The sequence below is a fragment of the Acytostelium subglobosum genome (genome assembly GCF_000787575.1).
Source record: "Acytostelium subglobosum LB1 DNA, scaffold: scaffold9, whole genome shotgun sequence".
Classification (NCBI taxonomy): Eukaryota; Evosea; class Eumycetozoa; order Acytosteliales; family Acytosteliaceae; genus Acytostelium; species Acytostelium subglobosum.
In genome coordinates this window covers 369,362-394,554 of record NW_012236524.1, presented here as the reverse complement: position 1 = coordinate 394,554, position 25,193 = coordinate 369,362, and the positions used below count along the sequence as shown (strand labels likewise).

The window sequence follows — 25,193 nt, the reverse complement described above, 5'->3', positions numbered from 1 at the left end:
TATTGTTATTATCTCTATCCCTATCTCTATCTCTATCATTATCTCTATCTTTATTTATCATCATCATCAACAATGACAGTAGCAGTAAAGGACGAAACGGTATTCCATCAGATATTCAGTGCGATACCAAACGATGAGAAACTGATTGAAGGTATGTACATCAATCAAACAATCAAAGAATGAATGACAATGAATGAATATTAACATTCACATTGTTGTTGAACTAAATAGAATATAGTTGCTCTTATAATGAAGGTGGATCAGTGTCTATTGGTAGACTTTATATCTCACAACACCATGTATCATATGCACCAAAGATTGGATCCACTCAGATAGTAGTACCAATCAAAGATATAACCAACATATCAAAGAAGTATTCGGTTTATCTATTTCCCAATGCCATTGAGATCAATACCAATTCTCAAAGAGTAAGTCAAACGTTTGAGGTGATTGAGTGAGTGAGTGAGTGAAGTGATGTGATGGATACAGTGCACTAACAATCAATCAATCAATCAATCAATCAATCAATCAATCAATCAATTGTGATATAAAGTACTTCTTCTCGGCCTTCTTGTCAAGAGACTTGGCATTTGCAACGTTGCAAACGATCATACAGGCAGGTGGCGGAACGAGAACAAAGATGTTTGAGGATGTGTTGAGTCATAATGAGTCATCCGATAACAACAACAATAATAGTAGCTTCAGCAGTAGCAATGGCAATGGCAACAGCAACAATAACAACAACAATAGTAAGATCACTGTTACCAAACCAGACCCAGAGGAGCAGGCACAACAACAACAATCACAAGAACACGTGGACGACAATATAGTTGGTGACAATCAACAACAGACAGAGTCATTGGGTTCATCAGTGTCGAGCGATACATCGACAAACTCGGGCACAGTCTCGTTGACACCTCCCCTCCAATCGGCCGGCCAGAACGCCAACAAGGAGGAATTGCCCGAGGCAGTGTCGACGGCTAAGATCGAGGAAAACAACTCGGCCGCACAACAACAGACGCCATCCGCATCACCACCACCACCATCATCATCGACAATCAATCAAGCCACCGAGCTCAAGGAGTCTACGCCACCCTCCACTCCTCTAAAGAGAGAGGATTCACAACTATCCATCAACGACCTGTCCAGTAGATCATCTCAGGCAACACCCCAACCACAACAGACACAATCAGCACCAGCACCAGCACAAGCACAAGCCCAACCACAGTCACAGTCACAAACACCATCAAAGGCATCACCTCCAGCAACGAGGAAGGATAGCAATAACTCACCAGCCACGCCAACCAAGTCAACCAATAAGCCAGCGGCACCTGCTCCTGCATCAACTCCTGCTCCTGCACCAGCGTCAGCAGCTCCAGCATCAGCAACAAGTGCATCGTCGGCATCATCAACACCAGCAGCAGCAGGCAAGATTAGCTCACCATCCCCTGCATCAATTGCACACTCTGCACGTCCAGCGCCATACAATACCATTCCGCTGAAGGAGAAGTGCGAGCATGTTCTACCGGGCGAGTTTGAAGAGGCACCGTGGTGCACCGAGAAGTACGCAATCACTGTTGAGGAGTTCTACAATGTAATCATCCGCTCGGACTTTTGGGCACAGGTCAACACCACGCATGGCTACACCGAGCAGTCTGTGAGCGAGTGGAAGCAAGGCACCTGCTGCACATCACGTGTCGTCGACTTTAGAACGGCCATGTCCTTCAAGATAGGACCAAAGAGCACGCGTGTCGTCCAGACCCAGCGCTGCCGCTTCAGGGCCAAGGACGAGATCCTGGTCGGCTGTAGCTCAGTGTCAAGGGAGGTACCCTATGGCGACTCGTTCTCAGTGGAGAACCTGCTCCTGCTCACGCCCGACCCAGACAACAACGGCGGATGCATCCTGAAGCTGTCCTCCAAGATCAAGTTCACCAAGACGCTGTGGGGCATCCAGACGATGATCCAAAAGTCTGCGGCACAGGGCAACAAAGACTTCTTTGGACTCTGGTTCACAATGGTCAGAAATCAGGTGGATGTGTACTCATTCAACAAGATGAAGCAGAACACTTCGTCCACCAATTTGTTACAGGCGGCACAGCCAGACGCCAAGCAGCCATCGCAGCAGCAACAGCAACAACCAACATCTCAGCAGCAAGAACAACCAGCACAACAGACACAGCAACAACAACCATCACAATCATTCACCGAGAGGACATTAGAGTCCTCTCAAGCAACCCAGAGTTCATCTTCATCGAACAAGGATGCAGTGCCAGACACAAAGATCTCCTTGTCGACGTTGTGGACCAACATGTCCTCATCAGAGAAGCGTTACCTCGCCATTGGCCTATGCTTCATCGTGCTTCTCTTTGTCGGCTTGGCCATCAACGTGATTGGAAACGCCCGATCCAACCAAGCACTCAGCCAAGAGCTGTACAAGTTCTCCGACTCGATCGTCCTGTTGGACTCTAAGCTCAACTCGATGACCGATGGCAAGAACCCATTGACCGAGCCCGTCACACTTACAAGCAACAACATTGGACAAGGCCGACTCGAGGAGCTACAGAGGCGACTTGAGATGGCCGCCACACTGCTACAGCGCACACAGAGTCTGATCGAGTCATTGCAAGGTGAGCTATCGATCGAGGCGTTGAAATCCAAACGTTTGGAGCAGAGTGCAGTCGATGGCAGTGGCGGCAGTAGTTTGCTATCGATCATTTTCACCGTCCTACTCGTGGTCGGATCATCATTCATAGTCTACTCATTCAACTTGTTACAGCACATCAATGACCTATTGTTCAACAAATAAATAGTGAGTCATCCTATCTATCTCAACAACCAACATTGGTGATGATGGTGCTATTTCATTCAGATCATGTGATCTCAACGTGGCATTCACCACTGGCTATGGATGGACCTGTTTGTGAATTGGTGATCAACAATTTAAGGGGTGATCGTTGGAGCTTTATTCCAAAGAAGTGTCTGTTGACTGTTCACCTGTCATCATGATCATTCATTCAATAACCAAAAAATAAATTAAATTGTGTGTGTTTGAAGAGGGTGGTGGCCCTTTTGATTGGGGCTGAAAGGACTCAACCCTTGTAAGCCACCTACCAACTCCCCTCAACACTTCAAATTCTTCATTCATAAACACATCCATTGTATTTGCAAAGCATTTACTTACTAGTTCCAATACTTATAACAATATACATATAACGATGGAGAATCAAGAGCCAACTTCGACAGAACAACCAACCACTGTGGACACTCCAACTCCAGCTCCAGTCGAGCCAACTCCAGCTCCAGTTGAGCCAACTCCAGCCCCAGCTGAGTCAACTCCAACTCCAGCACCAGTTGAGCCAACTCCAGCACCAGAGGTTGTTGAGGCAGCACCAGCCCCAACTGTTGAGGCACCTGTAACTACATCCACTACTACTACCACCACCACAACAACAAGTGATGATCAGGCTGCAAGTTCATCCAAATCACCAGCCACAGTTACCTCAACACCAGCATCCCCATCATCAACAAAGAAGGACAAGGACATTTCATATGACTTGACAAAGGTTGTTGGACCAAGGACCTATGGTGCCTCACTCAAAGTCGCTGCCTTCATTGCTGAGGGTACATTCAAGTATGTGTCCAACATAATCAAAATGAGTGACCATCTGATTAACACATCCATCAATCATACAAACAAACGAACTATGTAGGAGGTGGTTCGCTGGACATATCTTGAAAAAGAATGGTATCACTGCGATGTTGAACTACAAGATCAACTTGCCTGTCACTTCATACCCAGCCGAGCCAAAGTATGAAGGTAGAACCTTTCAGTTCAAGACCTACTCACCAAAGGAGTTCCTGCAGGATGTTGAGGGTATAGCCAAGGCCAACGCCGACGCACCAAACGCCTCAAACACCGTGGCCGGCTTCCACCGCGCCTACACTCAGGGCACCACCGACCCACTCGTCGTCGGTAAGACCTTTGTCTCGTTGCAGAAGGCTTCCGACGAGAACAAGCCCTCCCTCGCCGCCTTTGTCTCGGTCAAGGAGGACAATGTACTGGAGCAGGCCAGACAGAGCCAGGAGCGCTGGAAGCAGGGCAAGCCCAAGTCGATCCTAGACGGTGTTCCCGTCTCGGTCAAGGACGAGGTCGACCAGCAGGCCTACCACACCACGGCTGGTACCAGCTTCTTGTCCAAGATCACCGAGGTCAAGACCAACGACGCCTATCCCGTCGCCAGATTGAGAGAGTTGGGAGCATTGCTCGTGGGCAAGAACAACATGCACGAGATCGGTATCTCCACGCTGGGCTACAACTTGCACTTTGGACACACTAGGAACCCCTACAACATGGACCACTATCCAGGTGGCAGTTCATCAGGCTCGGCTTCCTCTGTCTCTGCAGGACTGAACCCAATCAGTATTGGATGTGATGGAGGTGGTTCGATCAGAGTGCCAGCCTCCCTCTGTGGTGTTGTTGGACTCAAGGCAACCTTCTCCAGAGTGTCTCACACTGGTACCTATGACCTTTGTTTCTCTGTTGGTCACATTGGACCAATTGGTGCTACTGTTGTGTAAGTATATAATATGATTGATCAAACATGGAACTATCCCTGACTCATACCCACCTCCACCACCACACATAGTGATTGTGCCATCGGATATGCAGCTGTTGCTGGAAAGGATGATGAGGACGCATTGACAATGATCCAACCAGAGGTTGTCATTCCAGTCTTCCAGGATATTCCACAGAACAAGCCATTGGCAGGACTGAAGGTCGGTGTCTTCCCAGACTGGTGCAATGATACCACCGAGGACATCAACGTTGCCTACAAGAAGGCATTGGCCATCATGGAGGAGCAAGGTGCCGTCATCTCTGAGTTCAAGCTCGAGAAGCTCAACTATATCCGTCTGGCCCAAGTCGTACTCATTCTCTCAGAGATGAGAACATCAATGAGCAAGGTATGTTKGTTGTTGTTGTTGTTCAATCACTCATTCAATCACTCATTCAATCACTCATTCAATCACTCACTCACTCCAATCAATCAAACAGTTTATGGGCAAGCACAGAACCGACTTCCATTTGGACACTAGAGTCTCATTGTCATTGATGGACGATATCTCTAGCTCGGACTACTTGCACTGCAACAAGATCAGAACTTACGCCATCAACCAGGTGAGACAGATCTTCAACAGTGTCGATGTGATTGTCACACCAATGAACGCCATCTTGGCGCCAAAGATCATTCCAGGCGTCTTGTCGACTGGTGAGAGCAACCTGAGCGACGTTGCCGAGCTGATGAAGTTTGCCTTCCTGGGCAACATCACCGGTGTGCCAGGTCTGTCCATCCCCATGGGTGTCGACGAGAAGAACCTGCCTATCGGACTGCAGATCATGGGCAGATGGTGGGAGGAGGACCTGCTCCTCTACACTGGCTACGTTCTGGAGAGAGAGCTCAAGTTCAAGGGCAAGCCAGAGTACTACAAGCCAATCTTGGACAACCAGGTCCAGCCATAGACAGACCAGCTGTAAACCGCGTACCTTGACCACCAACCCACCACTTGGTATCCTATCCAATTTGGAAGCATGATTCCAAAGTCCGACCGTCCAATCCACCTACCTACCTACCAACCTAATTATGTACAGTTCGGTTGAGCCATAGCTGCTCAACAATAACAACAACAACACAAACAGACTTGATTAATCAACGATCCTTTAACACACTCCCAATACAATGTATAATCATCGTCGTCATTTCCAACCATCATCAATAAACCAAAAAATAAATATTTTATCTATCCCAAGTAATTGCCAGTGTATACTATTGTCAGCGCCAATATAATTGCCAAAGTAATGTATTGTAATACTTTGGTACTTTGGTACTTTGGGTAAGTATTTACCAAAGGAATTGGAAAAGTAAAGAAAGTAATCAATAGGTTTGGTAAGTTTGTGGATTGCCTTTGTAATAGGGAAAGAATACTTATGTGATTGACTTGGTATTGAAGAGATCAAAGTATTTAAAGAATAGTGATTGAATAAAGAGATTTAATCAATTAATTGGGTGGCGGTCCCCCTAAAAATCGGCAAACATTGGACGATTATGCCGACACACAAACATAAAGCCGATAGATTGTGATCATTGCAAACGAGCATTGTATCAATCAATCAATCAATCTAAAACAAATACAACTATAACAAATATATACTATCGATTTAAAAAAGGTAGAGCAAATAAGAAGGAAGGAAGAATAAGAATATGAAGGACTATTGGCTAAAGGTATTATACTCATTGTTCACATTGACGGCCATTGGATACTTGAATGCCAAGAGAAAGAGCCCAAACAGTCTGTTGAGACTGCTCAAACCAGTGCCCGTAGTAATCTTAGCATACGTTGTGTTGTTGTGGTGCTCTGACGATCAGCAGCAACACGGTAGCCTGACACACTTGCTCTGGCCACACAACCCAACAGCCTACTCAATGTACATCTCAGTTGGACTGATCCTTTCGGCATTTGGCGACTTCTTCCTGTTGTTCAAGCGATACTTTGTTCATGGCGTCATTTTCTTCCTGGTGGCACACGTCGCCTTCATCATGGCATTCACCGTGGAGACAGCCAGTCTGTCCTCATTCTTCACGCCCACCATCGTTCTGATACTGATCTCGATCAATGTATTGTTCGTCATGGTGTTTGTGCTCAAGGTGGTGCCAATGTTCATCAAGCAGACGCCCAACACCGTGGCCATCGCACTATTCTTCTATCTGATGGTCATACTGACCATGTGCTACACGGCGTCAATACGCGCCTTTACAAAGGCAGTCGCGTTGGCTGCCGTCGAGGACACGGCGGTCGACACACATCGAACATTGACAATGTACTCTCTGTGCGCAGCAGTGGGCGCCATCGTATTCTTTATCAGCGATCTCATGATCATGATACGTGCCATGAACGATCTTCAAAAGAACAAGGTGTCCAACTTTAGAAAGTTCCTTGGCAATGGTGATGTCGGTATGATCACCTATTGGATCGGTCAAAGTTGCATTGCTCTAAGTGTTGCTGCGATGTAATCAGTTAAGGATGTTCACGAGAGCACCCAACAACCAACAACAATATAATATATAGATAAGAATAGTAATAGTAATAGTAATAATAATAAACAGCGCGCTTATGTTGTTATTGATCCTTCTTCTTGATTGTTTGTTGTTGTTGTTGCATTGATATTGATCTGTTCAATTCTCTATTAAGCTGTACAAAGTTATAGACTACAGGTGATTGATTGAATGATTGGAATGAGTAAGTGATCAATCATCTAGGTGAAGGCCTGTACTATACTATATTGAGCAATAACATACTAATATACATAATGCCAACAAATACAAAGCTAAAGAGTGTACCAAATACAATGGGATGCTCCGATAGTATTTGTATCAGAATCTGTGAAGCTGTTGGGTCTTGACATTGATACGATGTTTGCTTATATCCACCTGGCATTGTTCAATCATTCAACCTGTCAATACTTGTTATTCCATGTGTGCACAACCCAAAGTAATGTCCAACAAGACCAGGCAACCAACTACAACCTCTGTGAGTCGACTATTTTTTTGGGACTTGACCTCCTGAATCCTTGAAGACAACTCATTCGTGTCTCAGCTAACTTGTCACACCTGTTATCATATAAGATAATATGTTTCGTTCTCTCTTGACGAGTACAGTAGGCCATCGCTTACTGACTGTCTCTTCAAAACTCAACAACACAAGTACATTATCAATCACAGCAGCAACAGTAGCCGCAGCATCATCAGCATCGACAGTCTCAACAATCATAATGCCACCCAAACAACAACAGAAACAGCAATTAAAGACAAAGGCTGTGTTACCAAAGATGTCTCAATGTGCAGAGGCACTCAAGGGCAATCGTTTCTACACGACCAAGCCTGGTTACAAGCCTGAGCCATACCTAGGCCCACCTCCCTACCTCAAGGAGATCGTCAAGTTGGAGAAGTTGCAAGGTGAGACACCAGAAGCCATCAAGGAGATCTGGCTCAAGTATCACAGTGCAAAGGACTCGATATGTGCTGTGATCCCCGCAGAGACCTACAACAAGATGAAGTTGCGTGCAAAGTCGTGTCCACTGTTCGTGTTCCCACTGCCTGGCGACAAAGGCTACATCTCGATACTGTACCAGTGGCAGGAGGACACCTTCATGTACACCTTCCTCGATCAGTACAAGAAGTACACGATCAATGCCGTGCCCTGGCTCTCGGCGGCGCACTACACCGATCTGATCGAGTCCAAGGGCATCGTGCTGATGCGCGCCGACCCCAACCTCGAGGTGCTCAACACCATTCAGGCGCAGTTCCTCTACAACCAGACACAGATGTTCCTGTTGGACGACAAGAAGTTCAACATCATGCAGACCTTCACGTACAACCCTCAGCGATTCGACTTTAACCAAGTGTTGAAGGAGATTGACAGCCAGCAATCGATGCTGGAAGGTCTAACAGACACGAGCAAGCTGAAGGAGGCAAAGGTTATCGAGCCATACAACCCTGTCGTCCAGGCCACAACAACTACATCCACCACCACAGCCTCCTCGACCGTCAATCCAAGCGAGAGCAATCCAATCGGAGAGAAGATTCATATTGATACATATCGAGCCAAGCAGACCCATGTCACGCCAAAGACTTCCTCTTTGGACTAACAAACAATATAAAGTACATCACCATTCCAGGTCATCCGTTTGTTTGATTGATTGTGATTGATTGATTGTATTGTCTGTTGTCTGTTGATGTATCTTGTTGTTTTGAAAGGGGAATGTTGTTGTTGATCGCTGGTTGAGTCCAGTTGAGTGAGGTCCTGCCTCACTCGCTCACGGACTCACTCACTACCTCGTCGGAGATTACATAAGCTTCTTGTTGCTGTCATCCTTGTGCTTCCTCCAGTAGACAAAGCCGAATATGAGTACAGCCTGGATTATAAGGAAGTAGGACCAGAAGCCAAATGATGTATGTCTCTCAATGGTCGAAGCAATGTCATTGACGTTGCCCTGAAGTGACGAGGCGATCTTTTGAGTGTCCTTTGAAGTGGCATCCACCAATTTCCTCAAACCATTCATGTTCTGTGAGAGTGTCTCCAGTGTCTTGCTCACATCCTGATCATTGTTGTTCAATCTCTGATTGATTGTAATCTTCATGTCTGTTACCAATTGTCTGGATTGATCAAGGGTGGTTAGTTAGTATGTGCATCCATTGCCTGCCTCCATGAGGTCACACTCACTTCAGATCACCAAACTCCTTGAATGATTGGGATTGCTTGAAGTCGTAGGCCGACTTGAATGCATTGAAGTCCTTCTTGGTGATGATGCTGTTGGCGAGAAGTGTGACTGATATGCCAATGGCCTCGACTTGATCCTTCATTCCATCGACAATACGCTTGGTATCGGCATCATCAAACACTGAGTGCAATCCTTGGATGCTCTCCTTGAGCACATCAACATTCTGGATCAGAGATCGTACTTGCTCGGCATTCTGATCAATTTGTTGAGCATTGACAACCTTGGGTGGCTCCTGTGGTTGTTGTTGCTGCTGCTGCTGCTGTTGGGGTGGTTCTGTTACAGGTGGTGCCTGTTGTTGCTGTCCAAACTCCTTTGTAATCTCCTTCATCTTGGCCAAGAAGTCATTGTCGTCGTCTGGGGCTGGAGCTTCCTCAAATGGTTCAATCTTGTTCTCTTGTTGTTGCTGCTGCTGCTGTTGTTGCTGCTGTTGCTGTTGCTGTTGTTGGTCAGGTTGCTGTTGCTGTTGTTGTTGTTGCTGCTGCTGCTGTTGTTGTTGCTGTTGCTGCAGGAGATGTTGTTGTTGGAATCTCTCAAACCTGTCAAAGTCATCCAAAGAGTATGTGTCCACCATGTAAACATCATGGTTGTCTAATAATGATTGATCAGTGGATTAGTTAGTCTGGCACCCATCCATCGATCACTTGTGATGATGATCCATACCATGAAGACCACCAGTGGCAGCAGAGACACCCAATCTATATCCGGTTGGAATACTCAAACGTACTGGTTGACCACATTGCTCATAGGTGCCAGTGGTAGACAGGTCAATATGCAACGATACCAATCCATTGAAATGTCTGATCTTTGCTCTTGTGTTCTTATTGTTATTCCTGAACTTGCTAGTACATCCACTCAAACGATTGTTAAGGAAATCATTCTTGTTATCAAAGTATTGTGTTCCATCATTGTATACTATTGATATCAAAGGATTATCATTCTAATGAAGTGAGGTGGAATAGGTCAGTCACATGTTGGCGCGCGCACATCCACCATCCATCCACTCAATCAATCAATGATACTTACATTGGCATCATTATCAAAGGTATCAAAGAATATACCTAATCCACGCCACATGTTCTTTGAGCCAAAGATGCTGGTGTCACGTGACTCGGCGTTGTGGTTCAGATCGGCGTACCAGAGTGCGAGACCATCGGCACCAACACGTCCAGTGCCACCGATGTGGAACTCCATGATGATCTCCCAGTTGGAGAACTCGATTGGCTGAGTGTTCCACATGCTGCCCCATGATGACTTGACGTCGGCTGTCAACCTTACAAAGTCCTCACCGACCACTGTATCGCCTAGAGTCTCCCAATTCATTATACCAAACGATGTCGATATGAATGGAGATTTAAAAGAATGAGCTTCCTCCCTTATAATCTGAGTAGGTTGTAATTGACCTTGTACATTATTTGCCAATATAATCGATACAAGTAACAATGTAACAAACTTATATTGTATATTCATTGTTACTTAAGTATATGTATATATATATATATATGTATATGATTGATTGAGTTGATTGATTGATTGAAGATGAATGAATGTGAACATGCCCTTTCATGAGTCATCATCAGGGTTGGGGTTCAATTTGAACAACTTGTTTGACTTTGGGTCGATGTTCACTTGTGGCTCATTAATTCAATCATTCATTGAGATAGAGATACAAGGTACAATGAAGATGATGAATTATATACTATCTATATTGTTGATAGTGACAATAGTTAATGTTGTTGATTCATCAACATTACATAATGTAAAGGATATAACTTATACTATATATCAAGGTGTTGATCAACATAAAAGTAGATGTACTGTTGTATTCAAACCTAGATTACTGCCACAGAACTATATAGATATAGACTCTAATCATACAAAGCAAGCATTCACTTCAACATGCTCTCATCTTACTATTGAGAACAGACAGGTATGTCAACGTCAATGTCATTCATTGTCAACAACTCTCGTCGACACTAACACATTACATCACATGTGTAGAAGCATCAATTGAACAATGCTATATTCACAACAAAGATTACAAGTGATCAACAGATACAGAATAATAAGGATAGTATACCTATTATATGCTCAATCCCAAGAAGTGTATTGAACAATACACAGTTGACTTATGAGAGACTGAAGTTGCATTTGAATGCCATCAGTCTGAATCTGGAAGGTTGCAGCTATCACATCACACAGCCACCTGCTTCAATCGCAGACACTTTTGATCCATCCACCAACAACATCTTTGTCTCTATCGACATTGCTCATATGGCACAGAAGTAAGTACGCAGCCTTTGTATACCTCGACCTCATACCTAACCATCTTCAACCAAACTTCAGGCCAGCGATTGAACCACCAGTATCAGAGCAGGAGAAAGAAGCTGGCGAGAAGTCATTCCTCCAGAAATATGTAAGTTGATCATTCATTCATTCCATTCATTCATTCCATTCAATCATTCATCAATCAATCAAGTACTGATCGAGTCCAATCACAACATGATAATATAGTGGTACTATGTACTCCCATTGGTCATTATAACTGTACTTAACCTTGTTATGGGTGCTGGAGGTGGAGGCGAGGAAGGCCCAGCAGCTGGCAATGGAGGAGGAGGTGGAGGTGGAAGAAGATCAAACAAATAATAATTATAATAATAATAATGATGATATATCATCAATCACATATCATCAACATTATGTGTTATCTATCGTGTACAAGAGAGAGTGATGTTATTTATAGAGATGGCAATGAACCAAACTCCTTCATCAGTCTTTGAGCGAAGGCTATAGGTCGTCGGTAGTTGGTTGACTATTATTCCCTTATCTCCTCGACATAGTTCTGAGGGACAAAGCCAGTGGCACCGTTCAACTCGGCGAACCACCATCCACTCGAGTCCTGCTCGGACACCGTCAGGATGTCGCCCTCCTTGAAGCTGAGTTCGGTGTCACACGATGCCTCGTAGTCGTACATGCCGCGGACACGCACCACCTTTACACTGCCGGTGGCGCCGCCCGAGCCGTTCCATTCGCCGCCGCCAGACGACGCGCGGCCAAACTCCTCCAGTTGTCCAGAGATCATTCTCTGATTGTCCTTCAGCATATTGATCTTCTTGTCTGCCTCTCCCAGCTCGTTCTCTGCCTTCTTCTGCTCCTTTGGATCATTATGATAGAACTGGATCAACTTCTCAATTCCAGCTCTCGCCTGAATCTCCAGTTTGATCGTGTTTGATATCTCTGTCATCTGTGACTCCAACTTCTGGATCTTCTGCTCCTGAGACAATGATGAGTCTCTTGGAGTCAGTCCCCATTCCTATAAATTGATTGAAGTGAGTCAGTGGGTCGTCGCGCCAGACTCATAGCCATGCCATTTGTTTACCTTTGATTGTGTTACAGGTGCTTTATATGTTCCAACTCTGAGGTTGGATGGTGAGGCAGAGGACTGAGGCTCACCCTCGAATGGATGATAGTCGATGGGACCTGGAGGAGTGATGTTGGTCTTGTTCTCTGCGACCCATTGTCTGATGTCCTGATCCTTGTCTATCTGTTCGGCAGCCTGCTGCACACCGTCAGCGGCGTGTGACACGATGGGTGGAATCTCCTTGACGGACATGGCCAGCCTGGTCATTGTCTCCTTTGTGTTCATGATGCGATCCTCCTCGAATGTCTGGAATTCCTTGAGCAGCAACGGCATTTCATTGGCGTAGTAATCGTTCTGCTTGCTGTTTGTGACGGACAGACACTCTCTGTACTCCTGGTCGGCCTGATTGGCCTTCTCCGATGCCTGTGTGGCCTTGACACTCAGCTGACTGACCTTGTCCTGCTTCATCTTTGGATCGGCCTGACCCTTTGTCAATGTAGTCTGTGCCAACTCTGCCTCCTTTGACAACTTATGATAGTTCATCTTTGCCTTTGTCAACAAATCCAATTGTGTCTTCATATCCTTGGTCAACTTCTGGCCATCCGCTGTCAGCTGATAGTGTGTACAATGTTGTTAGGATGATGTGATGTTGATTGGATGTGAGACACATTGGACATACCTTCTTCCTATGATTCTCCTTGTCCTTGACCATCTTTTCGATTGAGTTGGACAACTCATTGCTCGCATTGGAGAACGTAGCATGCTGATTTCCAACAACTTCCATCTCATTCAATGATATTCTCCATGCCTCTTTGAGTGATCTATTGTTGTTGTTGTTGTTGTTGTTGTTTGATTGATTGAATGAATGAGTAATTGAGATTGAATGATTGATCGAATGATATCATCTGACTGACTAACTTACCCATCCAAGAATGGATTAGACATTAGCTTCTTCTGACCAGTTGACTTGACCAGTTTGAGCATGGCCTTTGAGTACTCTGCTTCGAGAGCGGATAACTTCTTGAAAAAGTTGGACATTTCCAAGTTACACTTGAGGACACCCTCAGTCCTCTTGTAAAGGTTGTCAAAGCCATCCAACAAGTCTGTCGAATAACTCATTATTATTACTACTTGTTATATATGTATATTGTTATATGTTACAGTTGTTGTTGAAATATCCTTAAGTTTGGTTTGTTTGCGCTGTTGTTGTTGCTTATGAATATGTTGAGCGTGTGTATATCAATCAATGAATGAATGATGCTTATGCTAATTAAATAGATTGATGATGACTCGAGTCCTTGATTGTTTTGTCCAAGTACAAGCTATAGATAGATATAAGTATGATATTATTATGTGGTATGGTATAAACAAATGAACTTTAGATGTGGATGGTTGGTGATGATGCTGGTTATGCGTATGGAGAATGATGAAACCCCACATCCAACACAACTTGTGTGTTTGTTTCAGTGATCACAAAAACAAAGATCTCAGAGATGAGGTGACCCTTGGAACACTGGATCATTCACACACAAACATTGCTTTCTTGCTCCCCCACAACACCAAACACAAAGATCCACATAATATTAATAAGAATACTTTCACTCCTAACCTTAGGTATGAATTAATGTCAGCTGATTGATTGATTGAATGATGTGGTGTCCACATCATTATTGATGACCATGGTCAACTATCAATCATTCATTTGATTCAATATTTTTGTTGTTGATAATCAATGTATAGAAGTACAAACTGGATATATATATTATAACAGATCAACAAGAGTATTACCAATGTTGTTTGAAATGTTTCAAACAATCAGATTGATCACTGGTGGTCCTGACGTGTTCCAAACAAGGCACCACATCGTCATGAACTTCATTATGACACACTAGATAAGATTTAATTGAATTAAATTTGAATTTCAAGGATTGGTTGAGGTGGGGGAGAGAGAGTGCACGAGAGAGATGTCAATGTCATCCCCACACACCTTGTATCCCTTTTCTCTATTACTTCATTATACTTAATCAATCATCAATCAATCATTCTTATCATTCTAAACAATCAATCAATACACAATGTCAGAGACCGAGAAAACCACTACCCCAGCTACTGAGACTACTCCAGCTCCAGCCCCAGCCACTACTACAGAGGAGAAGCCAAAGTCAATCTTTGGATCATCATTTACAAGCACATTCACATCGTTTGGTCAAGCTCCAGCAACCAACACCACTACATCACCAACAACCTCGACTACTACCCAGTCTGAGGAGTCCACCTCCACCACCAACGATTCAGAGGCCAACGCGCCAGATCACGAGCCAAACGTCGAGTTTGCACCAAAGCTCAACCTGAACAAGGTCGAGGTCAAGACCAACGAGGAGGACGAGGATGTTGTATTCGAAATGAGAGCAAAGTTGTTCAGATTCGTCACCGACCCACAGCCACAGTGGAATGAGCGAGGCACTGGACAGGTCAAGCTCCTGAAGCACAAGGAGAATGGCAAGATTAGAATTATCATGAGAAGAGAGAAGGTCTTCAAAGTTTGTTTGAATCATTACGGTAAGATATTCAGAATATTCGAAGAGAGATCAATGTGATGTGTCAGCGACGAACAGTTCAACTAACATTCAATCATTCAATCATATATTCGATCATTCGATCATTCAATGAAACTTCATAACAATCATTCGATGGATCGATATACTTAGTTTCACCAATTCTGAAGTTGGAGGTCAATGCTGGTAATGACAAGTCATGGGTTTGGAAGTGCCCAAAGGACTTCTCAGATGAGGATCACCCAGAGGGTGTCGAGGAGACTTTCGCCATTCGTTTCGCTTCAGCAGAGAGTATGTTATTCAAGTCGATTCAATGTATCGACCATCAGAAGTAGGTCACTAACTGCCTCACACTCAATCAATTAATCAATCAATCAAACAATCATTCAAAAACAGATGCCCAAGCATTCAAGACTAGCTTCGAGTCATGTCAGACCGAGATGAAGGAGCTTCTTGCCAAGAAGGAGTAAAGATTTAAAACAAAAAACAAACATAGATTACAGCAACCAACAACAAGCTTAGCCAGCCAATCAACAATCAACTTCCAACTCTCCCAACACCAACCTTCCACTTTACCAACCAACAACCAACTCAACAACCAACTCAACAAACACAAGAATGTATAAAACCCTATGACTGTTCAGTCTGTCTTTCGTCGTTCGTTCGCCCTTTGACACCGAATCCACACTCCTAAGTTATGCTTCATGTGTCAATGTTATCTAGATAATCATGTCATGCTTATGACGACCATTCCTGCAATGGTCATTAAATGCGTTTGTTTTGTGTTGTGATGCCCATTATGATCCAATCACTTTGATCAAAAAAACACGAATGTGTGTGGCTGCTGGACCATCAATCCATCCACAGCTCAGCTTGTGTGTTGTTTGATTGATTGTTTGATTTTTTTTGATGTTTGCAGACTTTGTGGGTTTGGGCCTCAAAGGCCAGCAATGTCGCATGGTTGTTGATTGTCAATTGAGCAGGTATTCTGTCAGTCATTCATTCAGTCGAATGGGAATGTTCCAAGATACATATAATCAAACAGATAAAGATAAATAGATATACAAATAAATAAAAATAATGACATTAACAGTGGCATTGCCAAGTACCAATCACTCATCGTCATTGGTGCTGACACACTTTTGCGATACACATGGACCTTCAGTAGTGTTCACCACTCAGATTGAGTATATACATCCAACGTCTGCAGAGTCTCGTGAGAAGGATGAGGCGGTAACAGGTACCGCATCATCTTCATTCTACTCCAATCATACAACGCCCGCTACACTACCTGGCGAAACTGGATCAACATCTCCTCCGCGCTCAGATACTCCAACACAGCAACATCAACAGCAGCAGGCCACAACATCAACAACCACATCGACCACGACAACAGTGACGTTGCCCGAGCTATTTTCAATGCCGACGACACCAGTGGACGTGCCAACAACTACTGGCAGCCAAAATGGAAGTGGCGACTCAACCCCCACACTCCCCATCCCAACTTCCACCTCAGCCTTCAAGACACACTCCGTACTCATTCCAACTTCAACGACACAGCACTCCAGTGATCATGACCAGGATCATGGAGACCATGATCACGCACACACGCCATCCCCAATACCAACTGCTACTAGATGCCCAATGTGCGCATCACTGCCGTATGGCACGGGCTTGGTGTCGCAGGACAATCTGAACCCGAACCTATTCTACGTCAGCACTCATCAGCCTTCAAACAACTCGTATGGACATCTGCGTAATGCATGTGTGCGATCGTTGTCCTGCGAGAGAGTGCCCGGTCGCGAGGGCCCCGTGTTCATCGGCACCAGCGACGGATACTTCCTCAGCTACATGTTCAAGATCAATGATAGTAAGGCGCGTGGCACATCACGTTGGTATGGTCTGTTGTTCCTTATTGGCGAGGCTTCATGTCTAGTACATTACTTTGGCTGGGTGGTCAGCTGCTTTCGATCAATCGCCGACGAGATGAAGAAGCGTGCCAACATTGTGTTTGAGCGCGAGTTGGCCAGCAACACACACAATCAAATGGCGATGGCCAGACGCGGACGTGCCGCCCCACTGCGGTCCTTCACCGATCTCATCGAAGACCCACTCTTCTTTAGCAGGCTGCACGTGACCTTTACACAGATACTGTCCAACTGCCACCTCAAGTACTACCTCATCCAGAATCCACCACCCGTGCTCGAGGCCCACACTGAGCTGATCCATCACCTGAAGCAAGAGTACATCATTGGCGACCGACACCTCCTCCAGGCACCTTCATCCTCGCGCCAACACAACGACATGCACACATTGCTCACACAAAAGTTGAACCAATCGCTGGGCATGGGCATGGGCACAGAGTTGGTCGAGTCGCTCGGCCAGGTCAGTCGAATCATTGGCGAGAGCAGTACATCAGCACTGATATACAACACAATCATTGGCAATCAGGTGATTGTGCGTGGTCATTCGCGACCCCTCGTCGCATCACTCATCGACGCACTCAAACAACTCATACCAAGAGAGTGCGCTTCAATATGTTACTACTCCGAGACATTCAGGGAGATCTGGGAGTGCAACATACTTGGTCTCAGTCCCAATGCCACCATCCCACTTCATGTCGAAAGGGATGTAGTGGCATTGATTGAAATTGATTGTAAGTCATCATGGATATCCATGGACATGGACTTGGACATGGACTAACACTCATAATCAAACACAACAGACTATAACATATCAGAGGACGACCCTGAATATGACAGCTTTAGATCATCACCATCAAACATTGATATATCGTTCAGTGGACCAAGATATCCATCCAGCTTTGGCGCTGGCATTGAGACCATCCTGAAACAAAACCTATCGCCTCAAGCTGAAAGAATGCATATCCTAACACTCAAGGAAGAGTGGATAAAGTAGGTTGTCGAGCAATCCAACTCTGGAATCATTCCGATCACTCAATCACTCACACTGACCCACCTGATCAATCAATCAATCAATCAATCAATCAACAGCAAAACCAAGGCATTCTATGGATTAAGATCAATAATAGAGGATGACAAGGATAAACGATTATCACATTTCCTTCATTTGATCAATTGTACATTGGAGAAGGACATACTGATACTTATGTTTTGGACATGCTGTGCAAGGAAATGGTTCACAAACATTGATCGCAAGATGAATGTCTTTGTCAAATGATTGGACTCAGAGTACTCTGACAGACACAACGTCGGTATAAACCGAAGGTTATCCAGGTTGTAAATAAATGATCGATCACTATCCTGGTACCATTACAACTTAATTAATGATGCGCCCAGGTATTCAAGAAAGAATACCATCTGGTTTAAGCTGGCTGGAAGTCCTCCAAAAGGAGGTCGTAGGGGGTATCACGAACGACTGTGACCGCAGATGATCCTCCACTCCATTAGCCCGCACACACTTGTTTTTTTTGTTTCTCTCAGCCCACTCACTTAACTTCAATATTTCGACTTCATTGTGTTTGTTGCCTTCCTTCCCTTTATCAACAACATACACACATACTCGTAAGTTATTTGATGTTCAACTGAAGCTTACTCACTACTTACTTACTTATTCACTCTTTATCATTATTACTGTATTTGTATTTGTATTAACAAACAATAATATATATATATATAGTAAAGTTAGTTTATCAAACAAACCGTCTAGAAAACACGAACGAACGAAAGAACGAACGAACAATGTCAAAGAGAAACGAACCAGAGACTGACAATGGAGTTAACCCAGAGGAGCACGTTGTAAAGAAGGTGAAGGAGTCGTATGTATTATAATGGCCCACCATCATCACCATCGACGACAAAGACGACGAACGATGACGCAGGCAGGCAGACAGACAGGTGATAGATAGAAAGACAGTCAATGACCAACACTACAACATCGCACCACATTACATTCATTCAATTGAATGGTTAATAGGGCTGCCTCAACACCTGCCCAAGAGAAGATGGAGTTGATCAAGAAGGAGTTGGACGTCAAGTCATGGCCTGCTGAGATCTCAATCCAGGAGCTTATCACCTCGCTCTTGGACAAGAGTGACAGAGATGCATTCTTTGTTGCTGGTATGTATTATTGGATGATTGATTGATTGAGTTAATCATACTAATCATTTGTATCTCACAGACATTGGAGTGATCATTAGACAGTGGCAAAAGTGGAAGAGACATCTGCCAAGTGTCACTCCATACTACGCCGTCAAGTGCAACCCAACCATGGGTATCTTGAAGGTTTTGGAGGCCTTGGGCTCAAGCTTCGATTGTGCCAGTCGCAATGAGATCGAGTCTGTCATGTCCCTCGGTGTCGACCCATCTCGCATCATCTATGCTAACCCATGCAAGCAGATCAGTGCTCTCAAGGTAGGTGACTCGTCACGTGATCACATGATCACAACAGAACACACATACTAACATAACGAATCACAATCAACTAGTTTGCTCGTGCTCACAATGTTAGATTGATGACATTCGACAATGTCAGCGAGATGGAGAAGATCGAGAAGTACTTCCCAGAGGCTGAGTTGGTGCTCAGAATTGCACCAGACGACAGCAAGTCTCTGATGAGATTCGGAACCAAGTTTGGTGTGCACATCGATGACTGTGCCGACCTCTTGGAGATGGCAAAGGAGATGAACCTCAAGGTGGTTGGCGTCAGCTTCCACGTTGGCAGTGGCTGCTTCGACGCCATCGCCTACGATGATGCCCTCACCATGGTGAAGAAGGTGTTCGACATGGCCAAGGAGCACGGCATGGACTTGAAGTTGGTCGACATTGGTGGCGGTTTCTCTGGCTCCAACGACGAGCTGCTTACCAAGTTCACAGAGGTCATCCGCAAGAAGACCGCCGAGCTCTTTGCCCCAGACGTCAGAATCATCGCCGAGCCAGGCAGATACTTTGCCGCCATGTCCCACACACTCGCCGTCACTGTCATCTCCAAGCGTATCATCAAGCAGGAGGACAACCGCCAGCACCCACGCCGTACCTCGAACAACATGCGTCAGTACAACTACTACCTGGCCGATGGTGTCTACGGCTCCTTCAACAACATTCAGTTCGACCACGCCAAGCCCACCCCCGTGCTCTTGAAGCCTTCGACCAAGGCCCCAACTCCCTGCACACTCTTTGGACCAACCTGCGACTCTGTCGATGTCATCTCGCGTGACGTCCAGATCCCCGAGCTCAAGATTGGCGACTGGCTCTACTTCCCAGACATGGGAGCCTACACCACCGCCTCGGCCAGCTCCTTCAACGGTTTCGTCCCACCCCCAGTTTACTACTACTGTTCGCATGTTGATCCAGACTATTAAGCATTTCTAGCAGCCTCGATTGCAATTGACAGTCAGCAAGCCAACCAATCAGCAGTGTGGCAAGCGATAACAAAAGCAATAACAGCAGCAATGCAAGCCAGCAAGACAACAACCTTGCCGTCTCAATCAGCATAAATCAACAACTCTTAATACTACTATTACTACCTTTCATTGATGACTTGTAGTTGTCTGTTATTGCATTGCGATTCCAACAACACCCTTGGCAACACCAGATGTTGTTGAATGAGTGTCTCCTCCCATGGTCTTGATCTGATCCAAGAAGAATTGTTTCGAGATGGTGGCAACTTGTTCAAGACATCCAGGCTCGGGGAATAGATGTGATGCATTTGGTATGACAACAAGTTGCTTAGTAGGACACTTTACCATTTGTTGCAAAGCAACTCTATTCATACGTAGTACATCAGTGTCATTACCACCGACAACCAACAAAGTAGGAGTCGCTATATCCTTCAAGTGTTCACCGACCATATCAGGACGTCCTCCTCTCGATACTACCGCGAACACTTTGGTTGTTGGTGCCAATAAGCAAGTAGATAACAATGCACCTCCACCTCCAGTACTTGCACCAAAGAATCCAATTTGAAGGTCTTTGTCGTCGATTGAATATGTTAGTAAGTTTGTATCTCTTTGACTTACATCATGATACCATATAGTTACCCTTTAGAACTGGATTAGACTGTATCCAGTTAGTTGCACCTATGATCCTTTTGGCCAAGAAGTTTAGATTGAACCTTAACTCTCCAGTATGGTTGTCCAACTCTTCCTCTGGAGCAGTCATTAGATCGAATAGTAATGTTGCAAAGTTACATTGTTGGAATACTTTGGAGACATATTGATTCCTAGGACTACATTATATTGGATGTCGAATTTATAATGATTATAAAGAGATGTAAGTTAATTGATTGACTTATAAACTTATAATATGATATAAATTTACCTAAATCTACTTGATCCACTACCATGAGAAAACAATATTATACCTATTGGATCCTTAGGTATTGATAGTATTCCTTCCAATTCAACATTATCAGTCTTGATTAAAATATCTTTAACATTAATATGTGATTCCATTTATTATTATTATTATTAATTGGTAAGATGATTGATTTAAAGTAATGATTCTTGTTAAGAGGGGAAGTATTGTTTATTGCTACTGTGAATAAATTATTATTATTATTATTTCCAAAAATAGGTTGGCTCGAGGTGTTGACAACTTTGGTCATGTGGATGAAGTTCTCAAAGTCTTTTGAAACATTTGCTTCACATGATTTGGTGACTTTGTTCATTCAATTCAATCAATAATCATCATACAGTATCGATCAATCAATCATTAAAACATACAATAGTAGTGATATCGATAATCAATCAATCAATCATGTCAAATCCACTACCACCTTCATATGCAACATCATCGACGTCAACTACATCTTCATATAACAATGGCATAGTACAACAACATCAACATCAACAACATCAACATCAACCACATCAGCAATATCCACAACAACAGCAGCAGCAGCATCATAATACAGGACAACAACAACTACCACAGCAACAACAACAACATCACAGTAGCAGTAACAGTGGAAATAACAATCACCATACTAGCAGCAGCAGTAGACATGCCCCAGGTGGTAGCTCAAGTGGCTCAAGACCTTCACATACTAGTAGTAGCAGCAGTAGCAATGCAAACAATGACTCAAGAAAGAGAGAAAGAGAGTCTACTTCAACATCATCATCGTCACAGCAACAACAACAACATAAGAGACCATCTTCATCATCAGCGGCAACATCATCATCACAATCATCATCACAATCATCACAATCATCTAGATCATCATCTGACTTTAACTGCTCGATGAAACTTACAAACAATCTACCCGATACACCATTCGACCCAAAGTTCTTGACCATCTCGACGGATCTCAATCGATTCGCACTGTACAAGACAACGTCGTTGGAGAAGAACTACAAGTATCCACTGCTCACTGAGCCAAACCTGGGCATCTCCATCGAGCTTATCGATCCAGTGATCTACAACACGCCAAAGACCAAAATCGAGGTGCCCAAGGAGGACCTGCCACTGCTCAAGTCACTTGCCCAGCAGGACTCCGAGTCGAAGCGTCTGTCCGCCACCCGCGGCACCGCCACAAACTTTGTTCGTCCGGCCGTGTCATGGCTGCGCAAGACAGAGTACCTCTCGTCCAACGAGAACTCGATGGGTCGTGGCGTCAAGCGTGCCTCGACGACACAATCCACATTCAAGGAGGACCTGGATGTGCAGCTCGCCGAGAACACATTCGACGCTATCAACAACCAGTCGTTCGTGCATCCGACCAACCCCAACGCCAAGCCCGTCAGCGTGTTGCCCGTGTTCCCCGACTTTGAGCTCTGGGGCAACGAGTACACCGAGGTGCAGTTTGACGCCGACCCTCTGGACCTGCCCCCAAGCAACCTCAAGTCGGACAGCTTCCAGCAGTACATTCAGAGGCAGCAGGAGATCAGATCCAAGGGTATCATCAAAGGTATCCGAGGTAAATTCGTCTACTTTATCGCGCCAAAGAATGAGTTGGACTTTGAGAACTACAACAACAACAACAACAACAACAACAATAGTAGCAGCAGCAGTAGTAACAAGAACAATGGCAATGAGAACATTGACGATGGCAATCCATATAGAATGTACAAGGTGTTCACTCATGACATCTTCCCTGGCCAAGAAGAGAACTTCTTCCTCATCGACAAGGGAGATGCCTTGTACTACAACAAAATGTCCACCAAGGTCAGCTTAAAGAAGGTCAAGTCAAGAGTATGTATATCACTCAATCAATCAGTCAGTGCTATGTCCAAGTAACTAACGACACAACACAACAATAGGATGACAAGATAAGAGAGAAGAGAAACATTGGTAAACCAGAGTATGTCACTTATGACACTAGATCAATGACGATTGAAGAGATTGAGAATCAGGAGAAGAGTATTAGTACACTTCTAAAGGAGGAGAAGGCATTGTTCTCGACAAAGTCAAAGAGCATGTAATAATCAACATCATCACAAGGCGCTGCGGCATTGGCTCTCGACAGACAGCGACTCGACAGTAAACAGTAAATCATCGTACAACGGACAAACAAACAGACATGTATACTTTTGAAGCGCTGGTTTATTGGGAGGGAACATCGGATGTTCCTCAATCAATGATGATGGGTAGTCTAGCTTAGCTAAAAGTGAGAGCGTTGTCTCTAAGTCATTCTCTCTCTAGTCTAGGTCTATCTATTCATATTCTATTCTATTCTAATCTATTCGCGACAACAACGTTGTTGTCGTCGTTGTCCATCCAAACATCATTTCTTAGTTTGTCTTCTTTTTGTTGGCGTTTGATCTTGGTTGGATTGTGTACTTGGCGGCAACAGAGGCATCACGACCAATAGCAATGAATGATTGAATGATCATGATGATTGGAACGAGCAACCAGAGACCGTTCAGACCAACGACGTAGACCCAGAGCTCGAAGGGGTCCGAGCTGATCAACTGGTCCCACTCGCCGTAGATGTATGGTGTGATGAAGTAGAAGACGGTGCCGAGGGCCTGGAGCGAGCAGAGGAAGATCTGGAGGGCGTGGCGGTAGGCCGACTGGAAGATGACGGACAGGACCAGCAGGAAGCAGCTGGTGCCCTGGACGAGCTCCATGAAGCAGAAGAACACGACCATTGGGTCGGCGATGGCGTAACGACGGTCGTATCTAGCGTACTGGGTGTAGAGGCTGGCGTACCAGTGTGGGTTCCAGGCGCTCTCCAATGGGACATCCTCGAGCATCTTGGTCATAAAGTCGACGGTGGATGCTGTGGTGACCTCGTGGGCAAAGAATCCATAGCTGCCCTCGAGCAGAATGTGAATGATTCCAGACCAGAGCAACCAGAACACAACAAGCTTCTCACGCTTAACAAGCAATGACAAAACGACACACAAAAGTGTCAACACTGCCAATGGAACGAATGCGTACATCTTATATTATAAGTATAATGTATAATGTATATGTATATGTATAAATCTTATAACTGTAAGTTTGATTGAATGAATGAGACTAGCAGTGAGCTGTAGTGTAGAAGAGATGTTGATGGGTGGGGGTGAGCTGTGAACTTGACAATCACTCAGACGATCAATTAATCAAAAAAAAAAGATAGATATTTCATCATAAAGTTGTTGATGGGTGATGATAAGCATACACCTAAGGCTAAACATGGCGCCAAAGGTGGTCATTCTCAACACCGTCCCTTACATTTTATATCATTAATAGTTCCTAAGACAAAGAATCAAGGTTCCTTAAGTGAGAGAGGAGGGTACATTAATTAACTCGTAGTCTATGAGTTCAAACATGCCTGCCCCCTTGATACATATCAACATGATCATGTTGTGAATCGACACAATGAAGTTGTACCCCACACCAATTTGTTGTTTGGTTAATTAGTACTAATTCGGTGAATTCATTAGACTAATATATCTATTTTTTGTTGATAAATTAAATTTATATATTATAATTGGTAAGTAAATTGGTAAGTGGGAGTATTCCATCCAATATGAATGAAA

At 44.5% G+C, this 25,193-nt stretch overlaps 14 protein-coding genes across 14 annotated transcripts; 9 read left to right on the top strand and 5 right to left on the bottom strand.

Moving 5' to 3' along the window:
* Positions 1-72: 72 nt before the first annotated feature.
* On the top strand, positions 73-2,806 carry SAMD00019534_050640 (hypothetical protein; the record flags this gene model as incomplete). Its single annotated transcript, XM_012899535.1, has 3 exons — positions 73-151; positions 232-428; positions 554-2,806. The coding sequence occupies 3 exons, from the start codon at positions 73-75 to the stop codon at positions 2,804-2,806; spliced, it is 2,529 nt and encodes an 842-aa protein (XP_012754989.1).
* A 409-nt stretch (positions 2,807-3,215) lies between these two features.
* On the top strand, positions 3,216-5,518 carry SAMD00019534_050630 (hypothetical protein; the record flags this gene model as incomplete). The annotated part of the gene is made up of 4 exons (XM_012899534.1): positions 3,216-3,631; positions 3,711-4,574; positions 4,647-4,962; positions 5,054-5,518. The coding sequence occupies 4 exons, from the start codon at positions 3,216-3,218 to the stop codon at positions 5,516-5,518; spliced, it is 2,061 nt and encodes a 686-aa protein (XP_012754988.1).
* A 739-nt stretch (positions 5,519-6,257) lies between these two features.
* SAMD00019534_050620 (hypothetical protein) lies at positions 6,258-7,193 on the top strand (the record flags this gene model as incomplete). Its single annotated transcript, XM_012899533.1, has 2 exons — positions 6,258-7,008; positions 7,123-7,193. The coding sequence occupies 2 exons, from the start codon at positions 6,258-6,260 to the stop codon at positions 7,191-7,193; spliced, it is 822 nt and encodes a 273-aa protein (XP_012754987.1).
* A 491-nt stretch (positions 7,194-7,684) lies between these two features.
* Positions 7,685-8,692, top strand: SAMD00019534_050610 (hypothetical protein; the record flags this gene model as incomplete). Its single annotated transcript, XM_012899532.1, has 1 exon — positions 7,685-8,692. A coding segment is annotated over one exon (1,008 nt), but the record flags the coding sequence as incomplete, so codon positions are not given.
* A 207-nt stretch (positions 8,693-8,899) lies between these two features.
* SAMD00019534_050600 (hypothetical protein) lies at positions 8,900-10,654 on the bottom strand (the record flags this gene model as incomplete). The annotated part of the gene is made up of 4 exons (XM_012899531.1): positions 8,900-9,209; positions 9,277-9,922; positions 9,995-10,271; positions 10,358-10,654. The coding sequence occupies 4 exons, from the start codon at positions 10,652-10,654 to the stop codon at positions 8,900-8,902; spliced, it is 1,530 nt and encodes a 509-aa protein (XP_012754985.1).
* Positions 10,655-11,018: 364 nt separating this feature from the next.
* On the top strand, positions 11,019-11,977 carry SAMD00019534_050590 (hypothetical protein; the record flags this gene model as incomplete). Its single annotated transcript, XM_012899530.1, has 4 exons — positions 11,019-11,261; positions 11,333-11,616; positions 11,678-11,747; positions 11,846-11,977. 4 exons carry the CDS (start codon positions 11,019-11,021, stop codon positions 11,975-11,977), a joined length of 729 nt encoding a protein of 242 aa, XP_012754984.1.
* A 175-nt stretch (positions 11,978-12,152) lies between these two features.
* Positions 12,153-13,826, bottom strand: SAMD00019534_050580 (hypothetical protein; the record flags this gene model as incomplete). The annotated part of the gene is made up of 4 exons (XM_012899529.1): positions 12,153-12,644; positions 12,711-13,304; positions 13,372-13,513; positions 13,615-13,826. Coding segments are annotated over 4 exons (1,440 nt in total), but the record flags the coding sequence as incomplete, so codon positions are not given.
* A 941-nt stretch (positions 13,827-14,767) lies between these two features.
* Positions 14,768-15,717, top strand: SAMD00019534_050570 (hypothetical protein; the record flags this gene model as incomplete). Its single annotated transcript, XM_012899528.1, has 3 exons — positions 14,768-15,251; positions 15,401-15,538; positions 15,644-15,717. 3 exons carry the CDS (start codon positions 14,768-14,770, stop codon positions 15,715-15,717), a joined length of 696 nt encoding a protein of 231 aa, XP_012754982.1.
* Positions 15,718-16,593: 876 nt separating this feature from the next.
* Positions 16,594-16,788, bottom strand: SAMD00019534_050560 (hypothetical protein; the record flags this gene model as incomplete). Its single annotated transcript, XM_012899527.1, has 1 exon — positions 16,594-16,788. One exon carries the CDS (start codon positions 16,786-16,788, stop codon positions 16,594-16,596), a length of 195 nt encoding a protein of 64 aa, XP_012754981.1.
* A 103-nt stretch (positions 16,789-16,891) lies between these two features.
* SAMD00019534_050550 (hypothetical protein) lies at positions 16,892-18,448 on the top strand (the record flags this gene model as incomplete). The annotated part of the gene is made up of 3 exons (XM_012899526.1): positions 16,892-17,903; positions 17,973-18,162; positions 18,262-18,448. 3 exons carry the CDS (start codon positions 16,892-16,894, stop codon positions 18,446-18,448), a joined length of 1,389 nt encoding a protein of 462 aa, XP_012754980.1.
* Positions 18,449-18,969: 521 nt separating this feature from the next.
* Positions 18,970-20,588, top strand: SAMD00019534_050540 (hypothetical protein; the record flags this gene model as incomplete). Its single annotated transcript, XM_012899525.1, has 4 exons — positions 18,970-19,046; positions 19,205-19,347; positions 19,409-19,641; positions 19,716-20,588. The coding sequence occupies 4 exons, from the start codon at positions 18,970-18,972 to the stop codon at positions 20,586-20,588; spliced, it is 1,326 nt and encodes a 441-aa protein (XP_012754979.1).
* A 198-nt stretch (positions 20,589-20,786) lies between these two features.
* Positions 20,787-21,456, bottom strand: SAMD00019534_050530 (hypothetical protein; the record flags this gene model as incomplete). The annotated part of the gene is made up of 2 exons (XM_012899524.1): positions 20,787-21,196; positions 21,267-21,456. Coding segments are annotated over 2 exons (600 nt in total), but the record flags the coding sequence as incomplete, so codon positions are not given.
* Positions 21,457-21,984: 528 nt separating this feature from the next.
* SAMD00019534_050520 (hypothetical protein) lies at positions 21,985-23,648 on the top strand (the record flags this gene model as incomplete). The annotated part of the gene is made up of 2 exons (XM_012899523.1): positions 21,985-23,418; positions 23,487-23,648. The coding sequence occupies 2 exons, from the start codon at positions 21,985-21,987 to the stop codon at positions 23,646-23,648; spliced, it is 1,596 nt and encodes a 531-aa protein (XP_012754977.1).
* Positions 23,649-23,957: 309 nt separating this feature from the next.
* SAMD00019534_050510 (hypothetical protein) lies at positions 23,958-24,611 on the bottom strand (the record flags this gene model as incomplete). Its single annotated transcript, XM_012899522.1, has 1 exon — positions 23,958-24,611. One exon carries the CDS (start codon positions 24,609-24,611, stop codon positions 23,958-23,960), a length of 654 nt encoding a protein of 217 aa, XP_012754976.1.
* Between the last annotated feature and the right edge of the window lie 582 nt (positions 24,612-25,193).